This window comes from Pelobates fuscus, chromosome 4, assembly GCF_036172605.1.
Source record: "Pelobates fuscus isolate aPelFus1 chromosome 4, aPelFus1.pri, whole genome shotgun sequence".
In the NCBI taxonomy this organism is placed as follows: Eukaryota; Metazoa; Chordata; class Amphibia; order Anura; family Pelobatidae; genus Pelobates; species Pelobates fuscus.
This window is the reverse complement of record NC_086320.1, coordinates 69294145-69313641: the sequence shown is the minus strand read 5'-3', so window position 1 is coordinate 69313641 and position 19497 is coordinate 69294145. Positions and strand designations below refer to the sequence as shown.

The 19497-nt window shown below is 37.6% G+C and overlaps 1 protein-coding gene across 1 annotated transcript in view; it reads left to right on the top strand.

Annotated features, from left to right (window-relative positions):
* The first annotated feature begins 2787 nt into the window (after positions 1–2787).
* The window catches only part of LOC134607790 (carbonic anhydrase 13-like), a 51180-nt gene continuing 34470 nt past the window's right edge, over positions 2788–19497 (top strand). Inside the window, exons 1-2 of the mRNA XM_063450344.1 lie at positions 2788–2896; positions 9764–9961. Coding sequence (XP_063306414.1) covers positions 9766–9961 — 196 coding nt within the window. The 5' untranslated portion in view covers positions 2788–2896; positions 9764–9765. The remainder of the gene's footprint in view (positions 2897–9763; positions 9962–19497) is intronic.

Below are 19497 nucleotides of genomic sequence, written 5' to 3'. Positions count from 1 at the left end.
TCATAAAATAGCTCCTGACTGATTCCTCTTCTGCAACTGTCACTAGTCTAATACTATCCTTACCTTTTTGTGTCACTTTACCCCACTCCCTCTAGCATGTAAGCTCATTGAGCTGGGCCCTCAACCCCTCTGTTCCTATGTGTCCAACTTGTCTGGTTACAACTACATGCCTGTTCGTCCACCCATTGTGAAGCGCTGCAGAATTTGATGGCGCTCTATAAATAATAATAATAATAATAATAACAATATTATCATGTTAGACGTGTTTTGTGTTTGAATTGCTGAGAATTCAGAGTGAATTTTAATTAAATTAAAACATTTTGACCAAAATAGCAGAATGGAAAATGCAGATGACCTGGGGAATTCTTACAAATGTACTATTTTGTCCTAAAGTTGAAAATGCTCTTTGGGCTTCTTTTGATTTCAGGACATTTCACACTTTTAGTAAATAACCCAGAGTATGTTTAATATTTTCTCTTTCCCATCTGCACAGCAATCTATTGGTTTACTATTGAAATATGCTTTATCACACAATGCATACGACCTAACATTTCAAATTTGCAAAGAAGGACACTTTAACTTAAAGGACCACTATAGGCACCCAGAACACTTCAGCTCAATGAAGTGGTCTGGGTGCCAGGTCTCTCTAATTTTAACCCTGCAGCTGAAAACATAGCAGTTTTAGAGAGAGTTAATCCAGCCTCTAGTGACTGTCTCACTGACAGCCGCTAGAGGCGCTTCTGCGATTCTCACTGCTGTGAAAATCACAAGGAGAAGACGCTGAACATCCATAGGAAATCACTGAGTAACGCTTTCATATTGGCTGTGTGAATACGCGCGCAGAGTTTATTTTCCTGGCACTGTAATGCTCCTTTAAGGGGTGTTAGTGGGTGTGTGGCCATGGGCTGTGCTGTTCTGTAGAGATTTAGTTGACTTCCAAATGACAGTTATTTTTAAAATTATAATATAATTTAGAACAAAAAACATGAATCCTATTTACAAAGGCTGTTTTTGAAAACATTTATTGCCGTTTAAATGCACATATTGTTATTATTAGTTATATAACGCAAACATGTTCTACAGCTTATACAATTATTGAAAGTGGTTATGTGAGTTTTGGTATACACTCTGTTACACACTCATACAAACCTAAAATATGGAACTCCTAGAAATTATTTTGTGTATTGTAGTGAGTTGGCCTGGCAGCTACCGCTTTTGTTAGCTGCAGTTACTATGTGATTTTCATTCCAGTGGCTTTTCTTTTTGTCCACACACATAAGTATACCTTAGAGATCTGAAAACTGATAGGATCACATATCTGGTTATTTGAGTCACTCTGTCTTTTTAGAAAAAGAAAGTTATTTGAATATATACGTGCACATCATATAGCATCATATAGCGTGGTATAGTGTGCTAATATGCTAATATTTGAAAATACATTATTCTGATTTTTTTAATACAGGGTTTGTTGAATTTCAACATGAAACAAATTTGTCTACAGAAACCTGAAAGATAGGAGTAGGGGATAGGAAATATATCTCCAGAATACCAAATGAAATGAAGTCATGAAGGAATCAGCCCTCTATGTAATAACGTACTTACAAAAGAAGACTGTCCAGATGTGTTTAGAGGTCCAGAAAGTGGTCTAACACATGCCTTCCATGGTCCCACATCTAAAAAATCTTGGGTATGAAGAGGGAGTTTCCAGTGCTTCATTATTATATTTTTATAAGCAACACTTACACCATCAAGCAAGTCAAACTATGATGGAATCCTGGGAGTTACAGGATATCGATTTGAATGATCACAAGCAACACTTACACCATCAAGCAAGTCAAACTATGATGGAATCCTGTGAGTTACAGGATATCGATTTGAATGTTGGGCTCTGATTGGATACTTACTTTCTATATTTTCTGCAGCTATATTTTCTAATCAAATAACTTTTGCTGATTATAACTGAAACTTAATCAGATGGAAATTACATTAATCTTAAATTAAAGTGTTCCTTTCTTTCACTCCACTTATTCCAGTGGCGATATCCCACTGACTCTGATATCCCACTGACTCCTCCAAAGTCAGCACTGAGGGGAACTTAATGCACATGCACGACGAGTGCCACTCTCACATTAGGCTTCCCCATAGCAAAGCATTAAATCAGTACTTCCCTATGGAGTTTCAGAGGCTGTTGGACTTCCTCACACAAATTGTGAGGAAGTCCAACATTATTTCACTGAGTTAAACTCTGTTAAACAGGAGGAAACACCTGTAGTGTGTGTTTGGTAAACAACCGCTAGAGGCAGTTTGAACTATGCAATATAATCTCTGAAACTGCAATGTTCTAAAATGCCAGGCAAATGGGACAGGGACAGTGCACCCAGACCACTTCAATGAGATAAAGTGATCTGGGTACCTTTAGTGTGCCTTTAATGCTGATATACATGCAATTAAAATCAAGAAGATGGAAAGATTGTTTTTTTGTTTCTTTGTGTGTGTAGTTTTCCTTTAGATTTATATCAAGTAGGATATTATATTTACATATATATTGCTGACTGTGCAGATTCATATAAGGAAATACTTAATCAAATTCCCTAACTGTAATATTACTTAATTCCTTGCTATTGCTGTAAATCCATATACAATTACAACCGTTTAAATATAATGAATTGCTACATGCTAAAAATAATAAAATAACACCACTCCCTTGTTTTGACACAATTATTTATGATACACCTTTCTTTGTTGAGAGAATTGGACAGTTATGAGTAGGTTGTTAAACCAGTCCAACCTACTCTGTTACAGTTGTTGGATACCTAGTATATATGCTGTGATAGATCACTCAGTGCGCTGACATTGCAGGAGCAGTAAAGCAGTGGGGAGAAAGGATCACTACTCAGTAAGTAACAAGGGATGCGAAAAAAAGATATATTGAGATAACACTTAAAGTTGTTGGGCATATAGACCTCAGGGCTCAGCACAATGTTTGGTAAATCAATGTCTAGTTCACCGTGGATTATAGAATCATTGTGGGTGCTCTAGCTGAGCAGTCTCCAAGAAATATTTTTACAGAAGGAATGTGGTCTCATCAGGCACTCACACAACAATCAAAGAAGTCACAATTTACCTCCTTTAAACAGTGTACAATGGAAATACTGTTATTATTATTATTATGATATTTATATAGCGCCATCAAATTCAGCAGCGCTTTATTTATCTATGTTATAGGTCCCTTTAATTAGCTTTTTCACCTCTTGCTTAATAACATTTGTTTTGTCTGTGATTTATATTATTCTGTATAATTGTACAGCGCTGCAACATATGTTGGTCCTATAACATCCTTCTGCTTCCAATAGCACACTTATGACCAGACTGCACTTTTTGAGGCGATATTATATTTTGATTGTATGCCTGATATTGGTTCTATGCCTGATAAAAAAAAAAGTAATGCTAAAAAACTATTGAGGATTTTGCGTCCTGTTCCATTAAAAACCAACATATATCTTTAGAGACACCCACATATTTATCTACCTATTCTAATGGCATACACTATTAGTGGCAGCTTGAGACCCAGGCAATCAGATGCAGGCACAGGTGATGAGAACAGCGCTATGGAATTTGCTGGCGCTATATAAATAATAAAATAATAATAATAATGAGAATTAAAGACTAGTACAGTTCATAGGGGCCGGTGGGACAACACCCCCTCTGTTTTTGTTGCAATAAAAAAAATCAAATCTATTTGCTGGTTACGGGTTAATGATTAGTGTGTGTTATGGCTAACTATGTTTCTGACAGGTACAGGAACCTATCATGTCAAGATTCCTTTTAAAAATGGCTATAGTAATCTGAATGATTTCTAATGTCACCCGTTGACTTCGCATCAGTTCCTATACACTGTAAAAGACAGACCCACGTATTATCATGTCTTCCATGTCTGTCAATTGCTAACTGCATCCGGAAGTGGAGTCATACCTTTTTAAAGTGGTTGCTGTTTCAAAAATGTTGAACTGGACATGGTGTTTCACTGGATCAATTGGATTTAGTTAGAGTTCTCCCTGTTGATTTCACAGAAGATATGTCCTCTCACTGAAGGCAGCAGAAGGACTATTGGTGATGACTGAGGAATTTTGCTTAATTCAGACTTAAAAATGGAACCCCAAAGATTAATGGCATGTATCTCTAAATGTACATGCCATTCTAAAATCAAACTATGTTCCATTTCATGCTAGATTCCATGATTGCCATTGTAGTCCTTCATCATTTGATGAATTAAAAAAAAGAAAGAAAGGTTCAGGTCATTGTGGTAGATTGGATTTTTTTAGTAAGACGTGCAACGTTCGTGCTCAAATGAGGTAGCTTCAGGCAGCATAATTATCCGCAAATGAAGTACAAAAAAAGAGGGATTCTTCCCAGATTTCACCAGTTTCAGTTTAGGAAATCATATCCTGAGGTATTTCAAAAAGTACAATTGTTTATTACGGTGTAAATCTTCCTATTCTGAATTAGTGTTATTGGTACTCAATAATTTATAAATATTTTTACACATTATTTGAAAGATATCTCCAGACAAAATCATTTCCTAGTCAATATACCCAAACAGTACCTCGAGTATTATTATGCTTCCCTCAGACAAGTTTTTCCAGGTGATATATTAAGGTCTTACAGATCAGAATATGCATGTGATAGATGAGTTATATAGATAGAAAGTTGGCAACATACTTGGTAGTTTTGCGTCAGTAAAACCATAACGCTGTGTTAAAGTTGTATGTAGAACTGGGACACCTCCACTGCCATTTTGAATTATGGAAAGGTGTAATTGTTAAAATGTAGATATCTCCACACACTCCATTGTACTAATAGTGCACTGAAAAGTAAAAGGAAGAAGAATTTTTAAAGAGCTACATATTTTAAGGAAGTAATAATATTTTGTTTAAAATATAGAGATTTGCAGCGTTACATTAAGAACCCATTGCCTTTATTAATGCTTGAAAAGGTATTTTATATTTAACTATTCCAATCCTATTTTTAAAAAAATCAGAGCAGCCCCTCTAAATATGAAATGATCCCACTGGTCCAATCAAACAATGGACACAATTAGACTAAGCTTATCAGTGTTTTAGCAGTTTTTCAGCTCACAATAAGCTATTTAACTGTTCAGAGCAATTAAATTACAGCTGTCAATGAATATTGGTTTGAATATCGAATTGGAAGCCTATATCTTATATCTTCTGTCATTTAATTCCATCAGGCACATAAAATCATTTTCTGGCTATTTGTCCCCTGTCAGCCCTAGCAGACAGCGGATAAATAGATTAAAAAAAAAAAAATCCTTTTGGAGTCAATAAGACCATATTAGTATGATGGAGGTTTTAAAACTTCTTTATGCCCACCTACCATGCCACAGGTGAGGGCATGACTAATAAGCAGCCTGTGCCGACTGGCGGGGAACTGCAATGTTTAACATTGCAGCACTAAGGCAAAAGGGACAGTGCACCTAAGCCACTTCAATGAGCTGAAGTGGTCTGGGTACCTATAGGGTTCCTTTAACAATTTTTCCTTCAATCGTTTTTTTACTGCAGAGTGGCATAGAGCTGCCGTAGCTAAATTCAAATTAAATTGCATGCTGGTTACAAAGTCTTTAAGGACCAGATTGCAATGAATGAAAATGTCACATTTGATCCTTTAAAAATATAAATTCATCCACTGTGTAATTTAATCATTAATTGAAATATCCTTAAATTATTCAACTGGGCTATGTAGGAATAAGTGGATGACATCAATTTTCTAGAAAGGGATTTTGGTATTAGTCCCTTGACCTTTCAAATGCTTACTATACCCCTGATAACCTACAATTAGCAATTATATATTGTCATCTTCCCAAACTGTTACTTTGTTTATCCACAGTAATTCTACAGGTGTGGTCTTTCCATAATGACACTTTAATATGTTTCAGTTTGGCTTTCATTGAATGATGGCTAGTAGTAATATAATGCAATAAATGTACTAGCTAGTTCTCTTCTACTATGTTTCCAGTGAGTCTAAAACGGTAATATTATTATTATCATTATTATTTTTGACATTTTATATTGCACCATATTACGCAGCACTTTACAGTATTATAAAAAGGGAAATCACATCAATTACTTTCATTGAAGTTCTGCCACGACTACAGTTTTACAGAAGAGAACAGTAATTATCCAGAACAGTAAAAATAGATTTCATATACAATAGTTTTTAAAACTTTAACACAAGCATTACTATTGCTCTATGTGCCTAATTATGTTATCTGCCCTGACTTTCATATAGCATATATTATAGCATTGCTAAAACCTGTGAAAAAAATATTTCTTACTTAAATAGAAGCAGTGCTTCTATATTCTATATTCAATCTTACAATGCACAGAGGCAAAATTTATATGGGGAATGGAAGACTGTAGTTTTGAAAAAACAAGAACAAAGTTGCATTTGCTACTTTAGAAATGAACAGTGATTTAGAAGGGATATAATGACATTATGGAACTATTACATAACCAATGCAAATAACTGTTTGGCAACAGGTTGAAACAAAGGGCAAGAGATGATCCATTGATATTTGAAAAAAAAAATGGTATTTCACCTATAGAAGTAGAAAACATTTTATACAGTAGGAACAATAAAATTATACAAATATCTGCTAAGGTTGATTTCTTAGGAGAATTCAGTAGACATAGTTAATATGTTCAACTTGTTTAACATAGCAAGATATTTAAGGCTCTAATATTTAACATGCAATATGTTAACTATGGGTTTGCATTTTGACCAATCATAGATTACAGGTTAGTTTAATGCATTTGGATCATGTAATTTTGTATACTAGTGTAAGAATTCAAAGTGAATTTCAAATGTAAGGTCGCTGTAGACCAAACTGAAAGCAAAGCTGGCATTCTAGAATTATTTAAATTCTTACTTTAGTAAATAAACCTGTAGCCCAAACTGAAAGCAAAGTTGACATTACAGAATTGAGTTGAAGAACCAACTCATAAGGAGGCCATACTAGATTTAGTGTTTACAAATGGAGATTTGGTATTAGATGATCATCAGTCAGTGTGGTTTAATATAAGAACAGTGACTGAGTCACACCACACAAAAACAAAAGTTTTAGACTTTAGGAAAACAGACTTTCTAAATTTAGAATATGCGTAAAGGAGTCCTTGTCAGACTGGAGCAGTTTAAATGGAGTCCAGGAGAAATTAGATTATTTAAAAGTTGCACTGCTGAAGGCAACAACAAATTGCATTAGGCTTGTCAGTAAAAGCAAAAAAAATTAGTAATTATTAAAAAAAAACAGAGTGAGGAAGACAGACAGATCTATAAGATTAGGCAGAAAGAGGCTAAGCAAGGTATAAGAGCCTCCAAAGCACACACAGAAGAGAAAATAGTTCAGTCAGTAAAAAAGGGGGATACATCATTTTTTTAGATACATAAGCGAGAAAAGGAAAATAAAACAAGTATTAGTTAGATTAAAAACAAAAGAAGGAATGTATGTAGAAGAGGATAAAAGTCTAGCTGATTGCCTCAATTAATATTTTTGGTCAGTATTTACAGATGAAAATGAAGGAAGGGGGCTTCAGTTAAGAAAGGACAAGTGAGTCATTTGTTACATGTGAGTTTACAGAGGAAGAGTTTCTATTTCAAATGTCAAAAGTAAAGACAAATAAGTCGATGGGGCCTGATGCAATACACCCAAAGTTATAAAAAGAACTTAGTGGTGTACTAGCAAAACCATTAACAGATTTATTTAACCAATCATTGTTAACAGGAGTAGTCCCAGAAGATTGGAAATCAACTATAGGCCAGTAAGCCCTACTTAAGTAGTTGGGAAAGTGATCGAAACCATGTTAAAGGATAAAATTGTTGAACATCTAAAATCACATGGATTTCAAGATCAAAGGCAACATGGGTTTACATCAGGGAGAGATCATGCCAAACTGATCTAATTGAATTTTTTTTTATTGGGTAACTAAAATAATAGATAAGGGTGGTGCAATAGACATTGCTTACCAAGATTTCAGTAAGGCTTTTGACACTATTCCACATAGAAGGCTCATCAATAAACTGCAATCCTTACGTTTGGATTCCAATATTGTTGAATGGGTTAGGCAGTGGCTAAATGACAGGCAACAGAGGGTTGTAGTCAACAGAGTATATTCGAAGCAAGGTCTAGTTACCAGTGGGGTACTTCAGGGATCTGTACATGGACCCATTCTCTTTAATATTTTTATCAGTTATATTGCAGAAGGTCTTGATGGTAAGGTATGTCTTTTTGCTGATGATACTAAAATTTGCAACAGGGTTGATGTTCCAGGAGGGATAAGCCAAATGGCAAATGATTTAGGTAAACTAGAAAAATGGTCAGAGTTGTGTCAGCTGACATTTAATGTGGATAAGTGCAAGATAATGCACCTTGGACGTAAAAACCCAAGGACAGAGTATAGGATATTTGATACCCTACCAACCTCAACAACTGAAAAAAGGGATTTAGGAGTAATTATTTCAGATGACTTAAAGGTAATAGAGCAGCTGGAAATGCTAGCAGAATGCTTGGTTGTATAGGCAGAGCTATTAGCAGTAGAAAGAGAGAAGTGCTCTTGCCATTGTACAGAACACTGGTGAGACCTCACTTGGAGTATTGTACGCAGTACTGGAGACTGTATCTTCAGAAGGATATTGATACTTTAGAGAGAGTTCAGAGAAGGGCTACTAAACTGGTTCATGGATTGCAGGATAAAACTTACCAGGAAAGGTTAAAGGATCTTAACATGTATAGCTTGGAGGAAAGACGAGACGGGGGAATATGATAGAAACATTTAAATACATAAAGGGAATCCACACAGTAAAGGAGGAGACTATATTTAAAAGAAGGGTAACTACCACAACCAGAGGACATAGTCTGAAATTAGAGGGGCAAAGGTTTGAAAAATAATTTCAGGAAGTATTACTTTACTGAGAGGGTAGTGGATGCATGGAATAGCTTTCCAGCTGAAGTGGTAGAGGTTAACACAGTGAGGGAGTTTAAGCATACGTGGGATAGGCATAAGGCTATCCTAGACTTAAGATAAGTCCAGGGACTAATTAAAAGTATTTTGAAATATTGGGCAGACTAGATGGGCCGAATGGTTCTTATCTGCCATCACGTTCTATTTTTCTATGTTTCTAATTCTTTAAAATCTTACATTAGTAATTAAACCTGTTTTTTTCCCTTTATTTTTTTTAAGAAAGTGACAGTAGCTGGAAATTCAAAGAGAATTCAAAATGAATTCAAATTTAAGTACAAAATTACCAAACTGGAAGAATAGCTGACTTGGAGAATTTGTCCAGTTTGGCTATATGGGACTTTAAATTGAAACTGACTTTAAGATCATTTTGAATTCCCAGCAATTCTCATTTTAGTGAATAACCATGTTAATGTTTTTTGTATTTTAACATTAGTCTTTTGATATAGGGTTATGATGATAATTTGGGAAACATGGCTACTGGACCATGTGTCATTATATTTTGCCAGAATAGCCAGCCTCACTGACATAACAGGAGAAAGATGTAGGAGTGGTCATATCATTGTGTTTCCCGCTGGTTTGCCAATGCATGGACAAACTAAGGAAAATTGTTCACAAAGTACTAGATTAAAAAAATAATTAAAATAAGCATACTTTTGTGCTTTTCCATGTCTGTCTTACCTTATGCTATGTTTTATACGTTAGATTTATAATTGATTAATACATTTCAGACATGGGTGCATCACATTCTCATCACCACAAGCAATGCCACAGTCATCAGTCTCCAATTAACATCTGCACTAAGAAGGTTCAACATGATCCCTTTCTGAAACCTATAAAGATCCAGTATGACCCCAAGACAACCAGAAAAATTGTAAATAAGGGGCATTGCTTCAATGTGGAGTTTGACGATGCAACTGATATGTCAGGTAGGTTTGAAAGACTGTACAGATAAACAAGCGTTCATTCAATAAAAAGTGCACGGCAATGAATTTAAAACCAGATTTGCAAATTGTAGAGCAAAATAACAAATGGAAAATATAGATGAGCATGCATTTATTTTGTGATATTTGCTGTAATTAGTAAATAAAGTTCACTGAGCCCAGCTCTTCTGAGTGATGTGCAGCTATGTCTGTCTTATCTGTGTATCAGAATATGTATTATTACAAAAACATTTCAACAAAAATATTTGAAAATAATATGTATTTATATAATACACACAAATGTGGACCTGTCAGAATTCTCTCTATTACTACTTTGCTGTGACTTCAAATGTGAACTGATCCTTAATTAAGTCTTTAGTAAATCTGGTTAAACATACAACGCAAAAAAACCCCAAAACTTTCATTTGTGTTGTGGGAAGGATGTGGACTCAGCCACCCCAAGATGCTACCAATTGTGGCCTCAATTGAAAATTCTTGGATAAGCCTTACAAATGATGGATAAACTTTTAAAATCATTTTTCCAAAATATGAAAATATAAAAAAACAACATGTAACACAACTGTTTACCTACACTAATTCCTTCACTCAGCCAGACTGGAACCATTAAAACATGCAGACATCCATTCCCCCAGTAACCAGACGAAACATAGTTCTGGGAGTCAACTGATTTATTCCAGCCCACAAATGGCTTTTATGCACAGACCCCCTACATGGGATCTCCAATACAATAATACAGGGGTTTCATTCCCATGATCCATTGTGCCTGAGAGATAATTGCGTGAGAAAAAAACTATAATTCAATTATCTCTCAGGTACAAAAAATCTATACAAAATGAACAGTACCCCAAAAGTACCCGCACCATAACTAGGAACCCCACAAAAGTCATATCCCTGGATATAACATATTCAAATATCACTCAGATTGAATATAAGCACAGTACTCTCAGCCAGAAAACAATCCGGCAGAAAGTACAGAGAGGGTTACAGGGGTACTAAAAGGGCTTAACCCTAAACCATACAAAAGATACAAAAAATAAGGAAATGAGGGAGAAGCATTCCTGAACAGAAAGCAAATCCCATCAAAACCAGTACCCCCAGTAGAGCACTATATAAAACCTTGCAAGAAAGACTGTATCTCAGACAAGGTACAAAAAAAATAATAAAGTTTTAATAATAATAGAATATCTTAGAAAACTAAACACCAAGTGTCTAAAATACACCAGACTGCTTAACCTATGGATATGGAAAAGTACTGAGAAATACAATTCCAGCTCAATTCCACACAAACTAGAAACAAAGTTGTGTTTAAAATTGATACTTTGCAAGTAAATCACTCAAAGTGGCAGAGTGGCTAGTACAAAATATAGCAACATAGGTAGCAAAAGTATCAACTCATAATAATACAAAATAGCTGAAATATACTCAGATGGGTCAGATAGATAGAGTCATGGACATCAAAGAACCCTTGAATCTTCTATATATCCAATTTCTATGCAAAAAAAACTTCAAAATCCCATTGACTGATAAACTCACTCAGACCGAAATAGCCCTATAAATATCACACAAAGTGAGTAAATCGAAAGGACAGGAAGAGGTAGATAAATGAAAATTAAAGTAAGAAGTGGTATAGAGTGTTCTCACAACTCCATATAAAGTATATCTATCACAAAGGACAGAGACTCAGCCGGCAAAATAGAATTCCTGCATAGGTGTAGCGTGTTAGGTTCTAACAGGCTACCTAGAGACAGTCTGTAAAGCGTGAAAAAACACCCACAGCCCGACGCGCGTTTCAGCGATAATAATCGCCTTTCTCAAGGGAACGAGTAAGCAAGGAAGATCCCCTTACCTCCTTCTCCTTATGTAGACCTGCCGCCAAAACCCACTTTCAATTAGTGGGCTGTGTCACTCTTTGAACCGCCAATACGGTTCGGCGGTGGGAGGTCCCAAAAATCGGCCCTTAGCCAAATTACAAGAGAGGTGCATGCATGTAGGAATATCGCCGCGCATGCGCGCAGCGCCCTTCAGCACGACAGTATAACTGCGTCCTCAATTGATTCCACCAGGCGCCCCCTAGGGGTAAATTGTTGAACTGTATAACACTCTCTATTTCTCAAACACAAAACACACAATGTTTTAGATTCATTAAAGTATACATGCTCAATTGACACTATAGGAATAGTGTAAATAATCAGTAATAGAGAGTAACCTGGGGAAGGAGTGGAGAAGGAAAGTAAGGGTACATACAATAACAAAGTAATAAACAGGCAGGTGAAATTAAAAGTATATCAAACAAAAAACAAAAAACAAACAACAAAGGATCACAGTGAACCCAATGGTCTTTCAAAGTCCAAAGACCCATTGGTGGAGTATTGTTTATATGAAAAGATCCCATAGATCCCATATATCCTGGGGACACATTAAGCATCATTACAAAGTAAATTGGAATCGATTAGATTAAATTAAAATAAAATAAATTAGATGAAAGGGGCAAAAGAAAACCCCTCATTAAGACCAAGAGGGTGTAGTGTCTTAAGCCTAAAGATCCATCTTGACTCCCTCTGTCTTAGTAATCGATCACAGTCCCCACACCTCGGATGTCTCTTGACCCACTCCAAGCCACAAAACTTCAAATTACTAGGATCACCCTGATGGTGTTTTATGAGGTGTCTTGAGATGGGTGTCTCAAGGCAATTCTTGGGGGATCTTACATGCTCCATAATCCTTTCTTCAAATGTGAATGTCTTGTCCACAGGAACAGGAACAAGACAGCAAGTATACCAGGCCCTTTGTATTACAATTAAAAAAGTTTTTAATTTTAATTGAGCCCTGGCCTGTGCTGTCACTCACTATTTTAGATTCTTTTGAGATATATTTGCAGGCCACGCACCTGCCACAGCCATAAGAGCCACATGGTGGATTGCCCAACCATGTATCTTTCAAATGTGATTTTGTGGACAGATGGCTGGGCACTAGCAAGTCGCGAATATTGTGCCCTCTTCTAGCAGTGATGTTAATACGTAGACCTAAGACCTCTTTTAGGTGTACATCGTTCAAAAGGATCGGCCAAAATCTATCGAGGCACTTCCTCACTTCGGACCATCCCGTATCGTATGTAGCAATCATGCGAATATTGCCCCTGTTCTTCGGCTCTCTTTTAACGGGGTGGTCACAGAGAAGTTCCTTCCTTTCAGTTTCAAGAGCTCTCTTGTATGCCTTTTTGAGGCAGCGGTTTGGGTAGCCTTTCTCCTTAAAGTAAGTTCTATGTTTGCTCGCCTTCACTTTAAAGTCAGCAACATCGCTACAATTTCTACGGAGGCGAAGGTATTGGCCAACCAGGACCCCTTCTTGAGGGGCCTTGGATGGCAACTTTTCCAATGTAGGAGGGAATTCGTAGCTGTCGGTTTTCTAAAAAGAGTAGAATGGAATGTCCCATCCTCATTAATAGAGATAGTGATGTCCAAGAAATTAATTGAACGCCTCCATATTCAGATGTAAATCTGAGATTCTCGGTGTTCTGGTTTAGACATCCCACTAGATCTGTGAATTCCTGTGGGGTCCCCCGCCATACCATCAAAATATCATCGATGTAGCGACCCCACCAAATCTTAGGGAGATAATCCTTCAGAGCATCTGATGAAAAAATCTGCGTTCCCACCATCCCAGGTGAAGGTTTGCATATGAGGGGGCACAAGCCGTCCCCATAGCAGTACCCCTCACCTGGTGGTAGAATCTAGTATTAAATAAGAAGTAGTTATGTGACAAGATGAATTCCAAAAGGCGCACCACAAAAGCTGCATGTAGGTCATCCCTACAAGTCCTTTGGTTTAGGAAGAATCTTACATGTTCCAAACCCCTATCATGAGTGATGGACGAATAAAGTGATTCGACATCTAAACTACAAAGGTTAGCGTTGGGAGACAAATTAAGATTAGAGAGTAGATTCAAGGCTTGCTTAGTATCCCTTATGTATGACGGTAAGGTCTCAACCAGAGGTCTCAGAATTTTGTCAATATATAAGCTACCATTTTGTGTAAGATTATCTACCCCAGAGACAATAGGTCGTCCCGGGGGTTCTTGTAAATTTTTATGGATCTTAGGCAAGCAGTAGAAGGTTGCTATCCTTGGGTGACGATTAAGAATAAATTCATACTCGTCACCCGACAGCAACCCTCCACTGCGGCCATCATCCAAGATCTCCTTATATTGAGTCAGATATTCATTAGTGGGATCGAATCTCAGAACCCTGTATGTTTCAGCATCACCTAAAACTCGCTCAACCATTTCAATGTATTGTTTTACTTCTAATATTACCACATTTCCTCCCTTATCTGCTGGCTTGATAATAATACCAGCATCCTTCTGAAGTAATTCCAAAGCATGTTTCTCTTTCTTATTCAGATTGTTATTTGAATGGAAATGGAGGGATTTTACATTGATTTTTTCAATTTCATTCTTTGCTGCTTCCAAAAATAATTCAAAATTGCGGAAGCCAGCAAAGTTAGGTGTATAGCGACTTTTAGGTTTCAAGTTGGTGCAGTTTAGTGTGAAGTCTGTATCATTCTCTTATAAGAGTGATAGCAATGTAGTCAGACATTGATAGTCCTTAGGTGTGAGACCCAGATCTCTTGCTTTTTTCTCATTTCGCATAGAGTGAAATTTGTGTAAAGCGAGTTTACGAACAAAAAGATTGAGATCTTTGATCCATTCAAACCTATCAAAAAAAGGAGTTGGCACAAAGGAAAGGCCACATTCTAAAACATTAATTTGATCTTGGGTTAATATACAAGGAGACAGATTAATAACCTGAGATTTGGGATGAGTTGGTCCTGATACTTCAATATTATCTAATATCTCTTTCTTCTTCCCCCTCCTCTTCCCCCCCCCCTTGGGGTTCGGGTTTGATACCTCGTACGCTGGCTTGGGAACTCCTCCTGATGGTCCAGGGCTAAAAATTAACCCCTTTCTTGAGGATTCCCTTAGGGTTGGAATTACTAGTGGAAGTGGAGGGTTGTGATTGAGAATCGGTTACATTTATTTGACTATTAGAGTCTGTGTCAGACGAATCATAGTCTGAGGTTAATAGGTTTTCTGAAGTACGTCTTATTCTACGATTGAATAGCTTGTATACGTTCCCAGTCTCATAATCCTGTAAATCCCTTAGGAATTTTTGATGTTTCCTGAACTTAACCGATTCCTGATATTTGTCCAGGTTCTGTTTCAGTCTGGACTCCAGGATGGCAAAGTTAGACATTCAGAGCCTTCAAAGAAAGGATTATGGAGCATGTAAGATCCCCCAAGAATCGCCTTGAGACACCCATCTCAAGACACCTCAAGGAACACCATCAGGGTGATCCTAGTAATTTGAAGTTTTGTGGCTTGGAGTGGGTCAAGAGACATCCGAGGCGTGGGGACTATGATCAATTACTAAGACAGAGGGAGTCAAGATGGATCTTTAGGCTTAAGACACTACAACCTCTTGGTCTTAATGAGGGGTTTTCTTTTGCCCCTTTCATCTAATTTATTTTATTTTAATTTAATCTAATCAATTCTAATTTACTTTGTAATGATGCTTCTTTTGTCCCCAGGATATATGGGATCTATTGGATCTTTTCATATAAACAATACTCCACCAATGGGTCTTTGGACTTTGAAAGACCATTGGGTTCACTGTGATCCTTTGTTGTTTGTTTTTTGTTTTTTGTTTGATATACTTTTAATTTCACCTGCTTGTTTATTACTTTGTTATTGTATGTCCTCTTCCTTTCCTTCTCCACTTCTTCCCCAGGTTACTCTCTATTACTGATTATTTACACTATTCCTATAGTGTCAATTGAGCATGTATACTTAAATGAATCTAAAACATTGTGTGTTTTGTGTTTGAGAAATAGAGAGTGTTATACAGTTCAACAATTTACCCCTAGGGGCGCCTGGTGGAATCAATATAGGACGCAGTTATGCTGTCGTGCTGAAGGGCGCTGCGCACATGCGCGGCGATATTCCTACATGTATGCGCCTCTCTTGTAATTTGGCTATGTGCCGATTTTTGGGACCTCCCACCGCCGAACCGTATTGGCGGTTCAAAGAGTTGAAAGTGGGTTTTGGCGGCAGGTCTACATAAGGAGAAGGAGGTAAGGGGATCTTCCTTGCTTACTCGTTCCCTTGAGAAAGGCGATTATTATCGCCAAAATGCGCGTCGGGCTGTGGGTGTTTTTTCACGCTTTACAGACTGTCTCTAGGTAGTCTGTTAGAACCTAACACGCTACACCTATGCAGGGATTCAATTTTGCCGGCTGAGTCTCTGTCCTTTGTGATATATATATACTTTATATGGAGTTGTGAGAACCCTCTATACCACTTCTTACTTTAATTTTAATCTACCTCTTCCTGTCCTTTCGATTTACTCACTTTGTGTGATATTTATAGGGCTATTTCAGTCTGAGTGAGTTTATCAGTCAATAGGATTTTGAAGTATTTTTTGCATAGAAATTGGATATATAGAAGATTCAAGGGTTCTTTCATGTCCATGACTCGATCTATCTGGACCAATCTGAGTATATTTCAGCTATTTTTTATTATTATGAGTTGATACTTTTGCTACCTATGTTGCTATATTTTGGACTAGCCACTCTGCCACTTTGAGTGATTTACTTGCAAAGTATCAATTTACAACACAACTTCGTTTCTAGTTTGTGTGGAATTGAGCTGGAATTGTATTTCTCAGTACTTTTCCATATCCATAGGTTAAAGGGAATCTCCGGTGCCAGGAAAACAATCAGTTTTCCTGGCACTGCAGAATTCCTCTCCCTCCCACCCCCCAATCCCCAGTTGCTGAAGGGGTGAAAACCCCTTCAGTGACTTACCTGAGGCAGCGACATGTCCCACGTCGCTGCCTGCTCCTCCCCGCCGCTCCACCTTCTGCCTACGTCGGCCGGTGGGCGAGACTGATCCCGCCCACCGGCCGAGGAGACCTAATGAGCATGCGCGCGCATTAGCGCACCCCATAGGAAAGCATTGAAAGCGATTTTCAATGCTTTCCTATGGGGAATGGAGCGATGCTGGAGGTCCTCACACAGCGTGAGGACGTCCAGCGACGCTCTAGCACAGAAAACCTGTGCTATAGAGCAGGAAGTTCCCTCTAGTGGCTGTCTAATAGACAGCCACTAGGGGAGGACTTAACCCTGCAAGGTAATTATTGCAGTTTAAAAAAAAAAAAAAAAAAAACTGCAATAATTACACTTGCAGGGTTAAGGGTAGTGGGAGTTGGTACCCAGACCACTCCAATGGGCAGAAGTGGTCTGGGTGCCTACAGTGTCCCTTTAAACAGTCTGGTGTATTTTAGACACTTGGTGTTTAGTTTTCTAATATATTCTATTATTATTAAAACTTTATTATTTTTTTTGTACCTTGTCTGAGATACAGTCTTTCTTGCAAGGTTTTATATAGTGCTCTACTGGGGGTACTGGTTTTGATGGAATTTGCTTTCTGTTCAGGGATGCTTCTCCCTCATTTCCTTAATTTTTGTATCACTCAGATTGGTTTGGTTAAACTGGAAGCCACCGGGGTAAACTTTTGACCGTCCGGACATGAGGCGCTAGCCCCAAATAGTTCCACGGAAATAGTTGTCCCGGACGGTGTCTGTTCCATGCAAGGGATTGTCTTAATTCGAAGGTATGAATGCTTCCCCTGTTCGGTAGTTCCCATCTCCCGAACGTCGTTCACATAGTTGGTCAGGAATTAGAACGGTCAGTGGTCTAATCTTTACCGGGGTTCGTGCGAGTGCCTAGCCGGAAAGAGTTCCAGGCACTCAACGACCAAGTGCCGCTGCCAACGTTTGGGAGACAATATGGCTGCCACTCCTTTGTCGACCATGTGAGTTCGGTTATATGAAATAGCGGCCACCCAGGGGAAGCATTCATTAATTACTTCCCTTGCGGTGTCAGACTTAAGTTGCTGGTCTGAACGCAGGGGAACGCAGGGGTGGTCTTAGTTCGGGAGATGAATGGATGGTGCTCGTATCTCTTAACTCCAGATTGGAAAAAGGCAACACATTCAAAATTGGGTAAAATATACGAAACTGGCGGTAAGTTCCACCACTCAACATATATAAAAAATATATCAATAACATCCCGGGAACTGAGGAAAAAAATTGTCTTCAAATTTGATGAAAAAAAACATAGAAACATAGAATGTTTCGGCAGATAAGAACCTTTCGGCCCATCTAGTCTGCCCAATTTTCTAAATACTTTCATTAGTCATTGGCCTTATCTCATAAATAGGATAGGACATTTCTGCGGTGTTTATGTTTAGCTGTAATTTTCCTCTTACTCATTTACTGTACCCACACATTTTATATCCAGTTGTTCTCGCCATTAAATGGTGTTTCTAAAGATACCTTTATTTTAATCATATCATATAATTTACTATAAAATAAATTGTAGAATATGATGAAAAAATAAAAAATAAACCACCCTTTTTCTAACTATGACCCCCAAAATCTGTTACACATCTACAACCGTCAAAAAAGTAAGCTTTATCCTGTAATCCACGAACCAGTTTAGTAGCCGTTTTCTGAACTCTCTCCAAAACTTATCCTCATTAAATGTCAGCTGCCACAACTCTGACCATTTTTTTAGTTTACCTAAATCATTTTCCATTTGGCTTATCACTGCTGGAACATCAACCCTGTTACATATCTTAGTATCATCAGCAAAAAGACATACGTTACCATCAAGACCTTCTGCAATACTACTAATATTGTTTTTTAAACAAAATGGGTCCAAATACAGATCTATGAGTTACCCCACTGGTGACCAGGCCATGACCATCTGTTGCCTGTCACTCAGCTACTGCCTTACACATTCAACAATATTGGAATCCAAACTTAAAGATTGCAGTTTATTGATAAGCCTTCTATGTGCAACAGTGTCAAAATTCTTACTGAAATCTAGATAAGAAATACTTACTGCACCACACTGATCTATTATTTTAGTTACCCAATAAAACAAATCAATAAGATTAGTTTGGCATGATCTGAAGTTAACCCATATTGTCTCTGATCTTGAAATCCATGTGATTTTAGATGTTCAACAATCCCATCCTTTAACATGGTTTCCATTACTTTCCCCACTACTGAAGTAAGGCTTACTGGCCTATAGTTGCCCGACTCCTCTCTATTACCTTTCTTGTGACTGGGCACAACATTCGCTAACTTCCAGTCCTTTAGGACTACTCCTGTCAGCAATTTTTGGGGTAAATAAATACGTTAATGGTTTTGCTAGTACATCACTAAGCTCTTTTAATAACTTTGGTTTATTTCATCAGGCCCCATTGACTTATTTGTCTTTACTAAAAGGAAGAGGAAGTTCCCAGCATCCCAGCCAATCATACGACTTATCACTGGAAACCCAGGATGCCCCTTTACAATACAGCATGGATTGATAGAGTAGCTCACAAGAACAAAAGGAGATGCATGTGAACAAAATGTCCAGTACAGAAGACACAAGATTATGGACTGGGGCTCA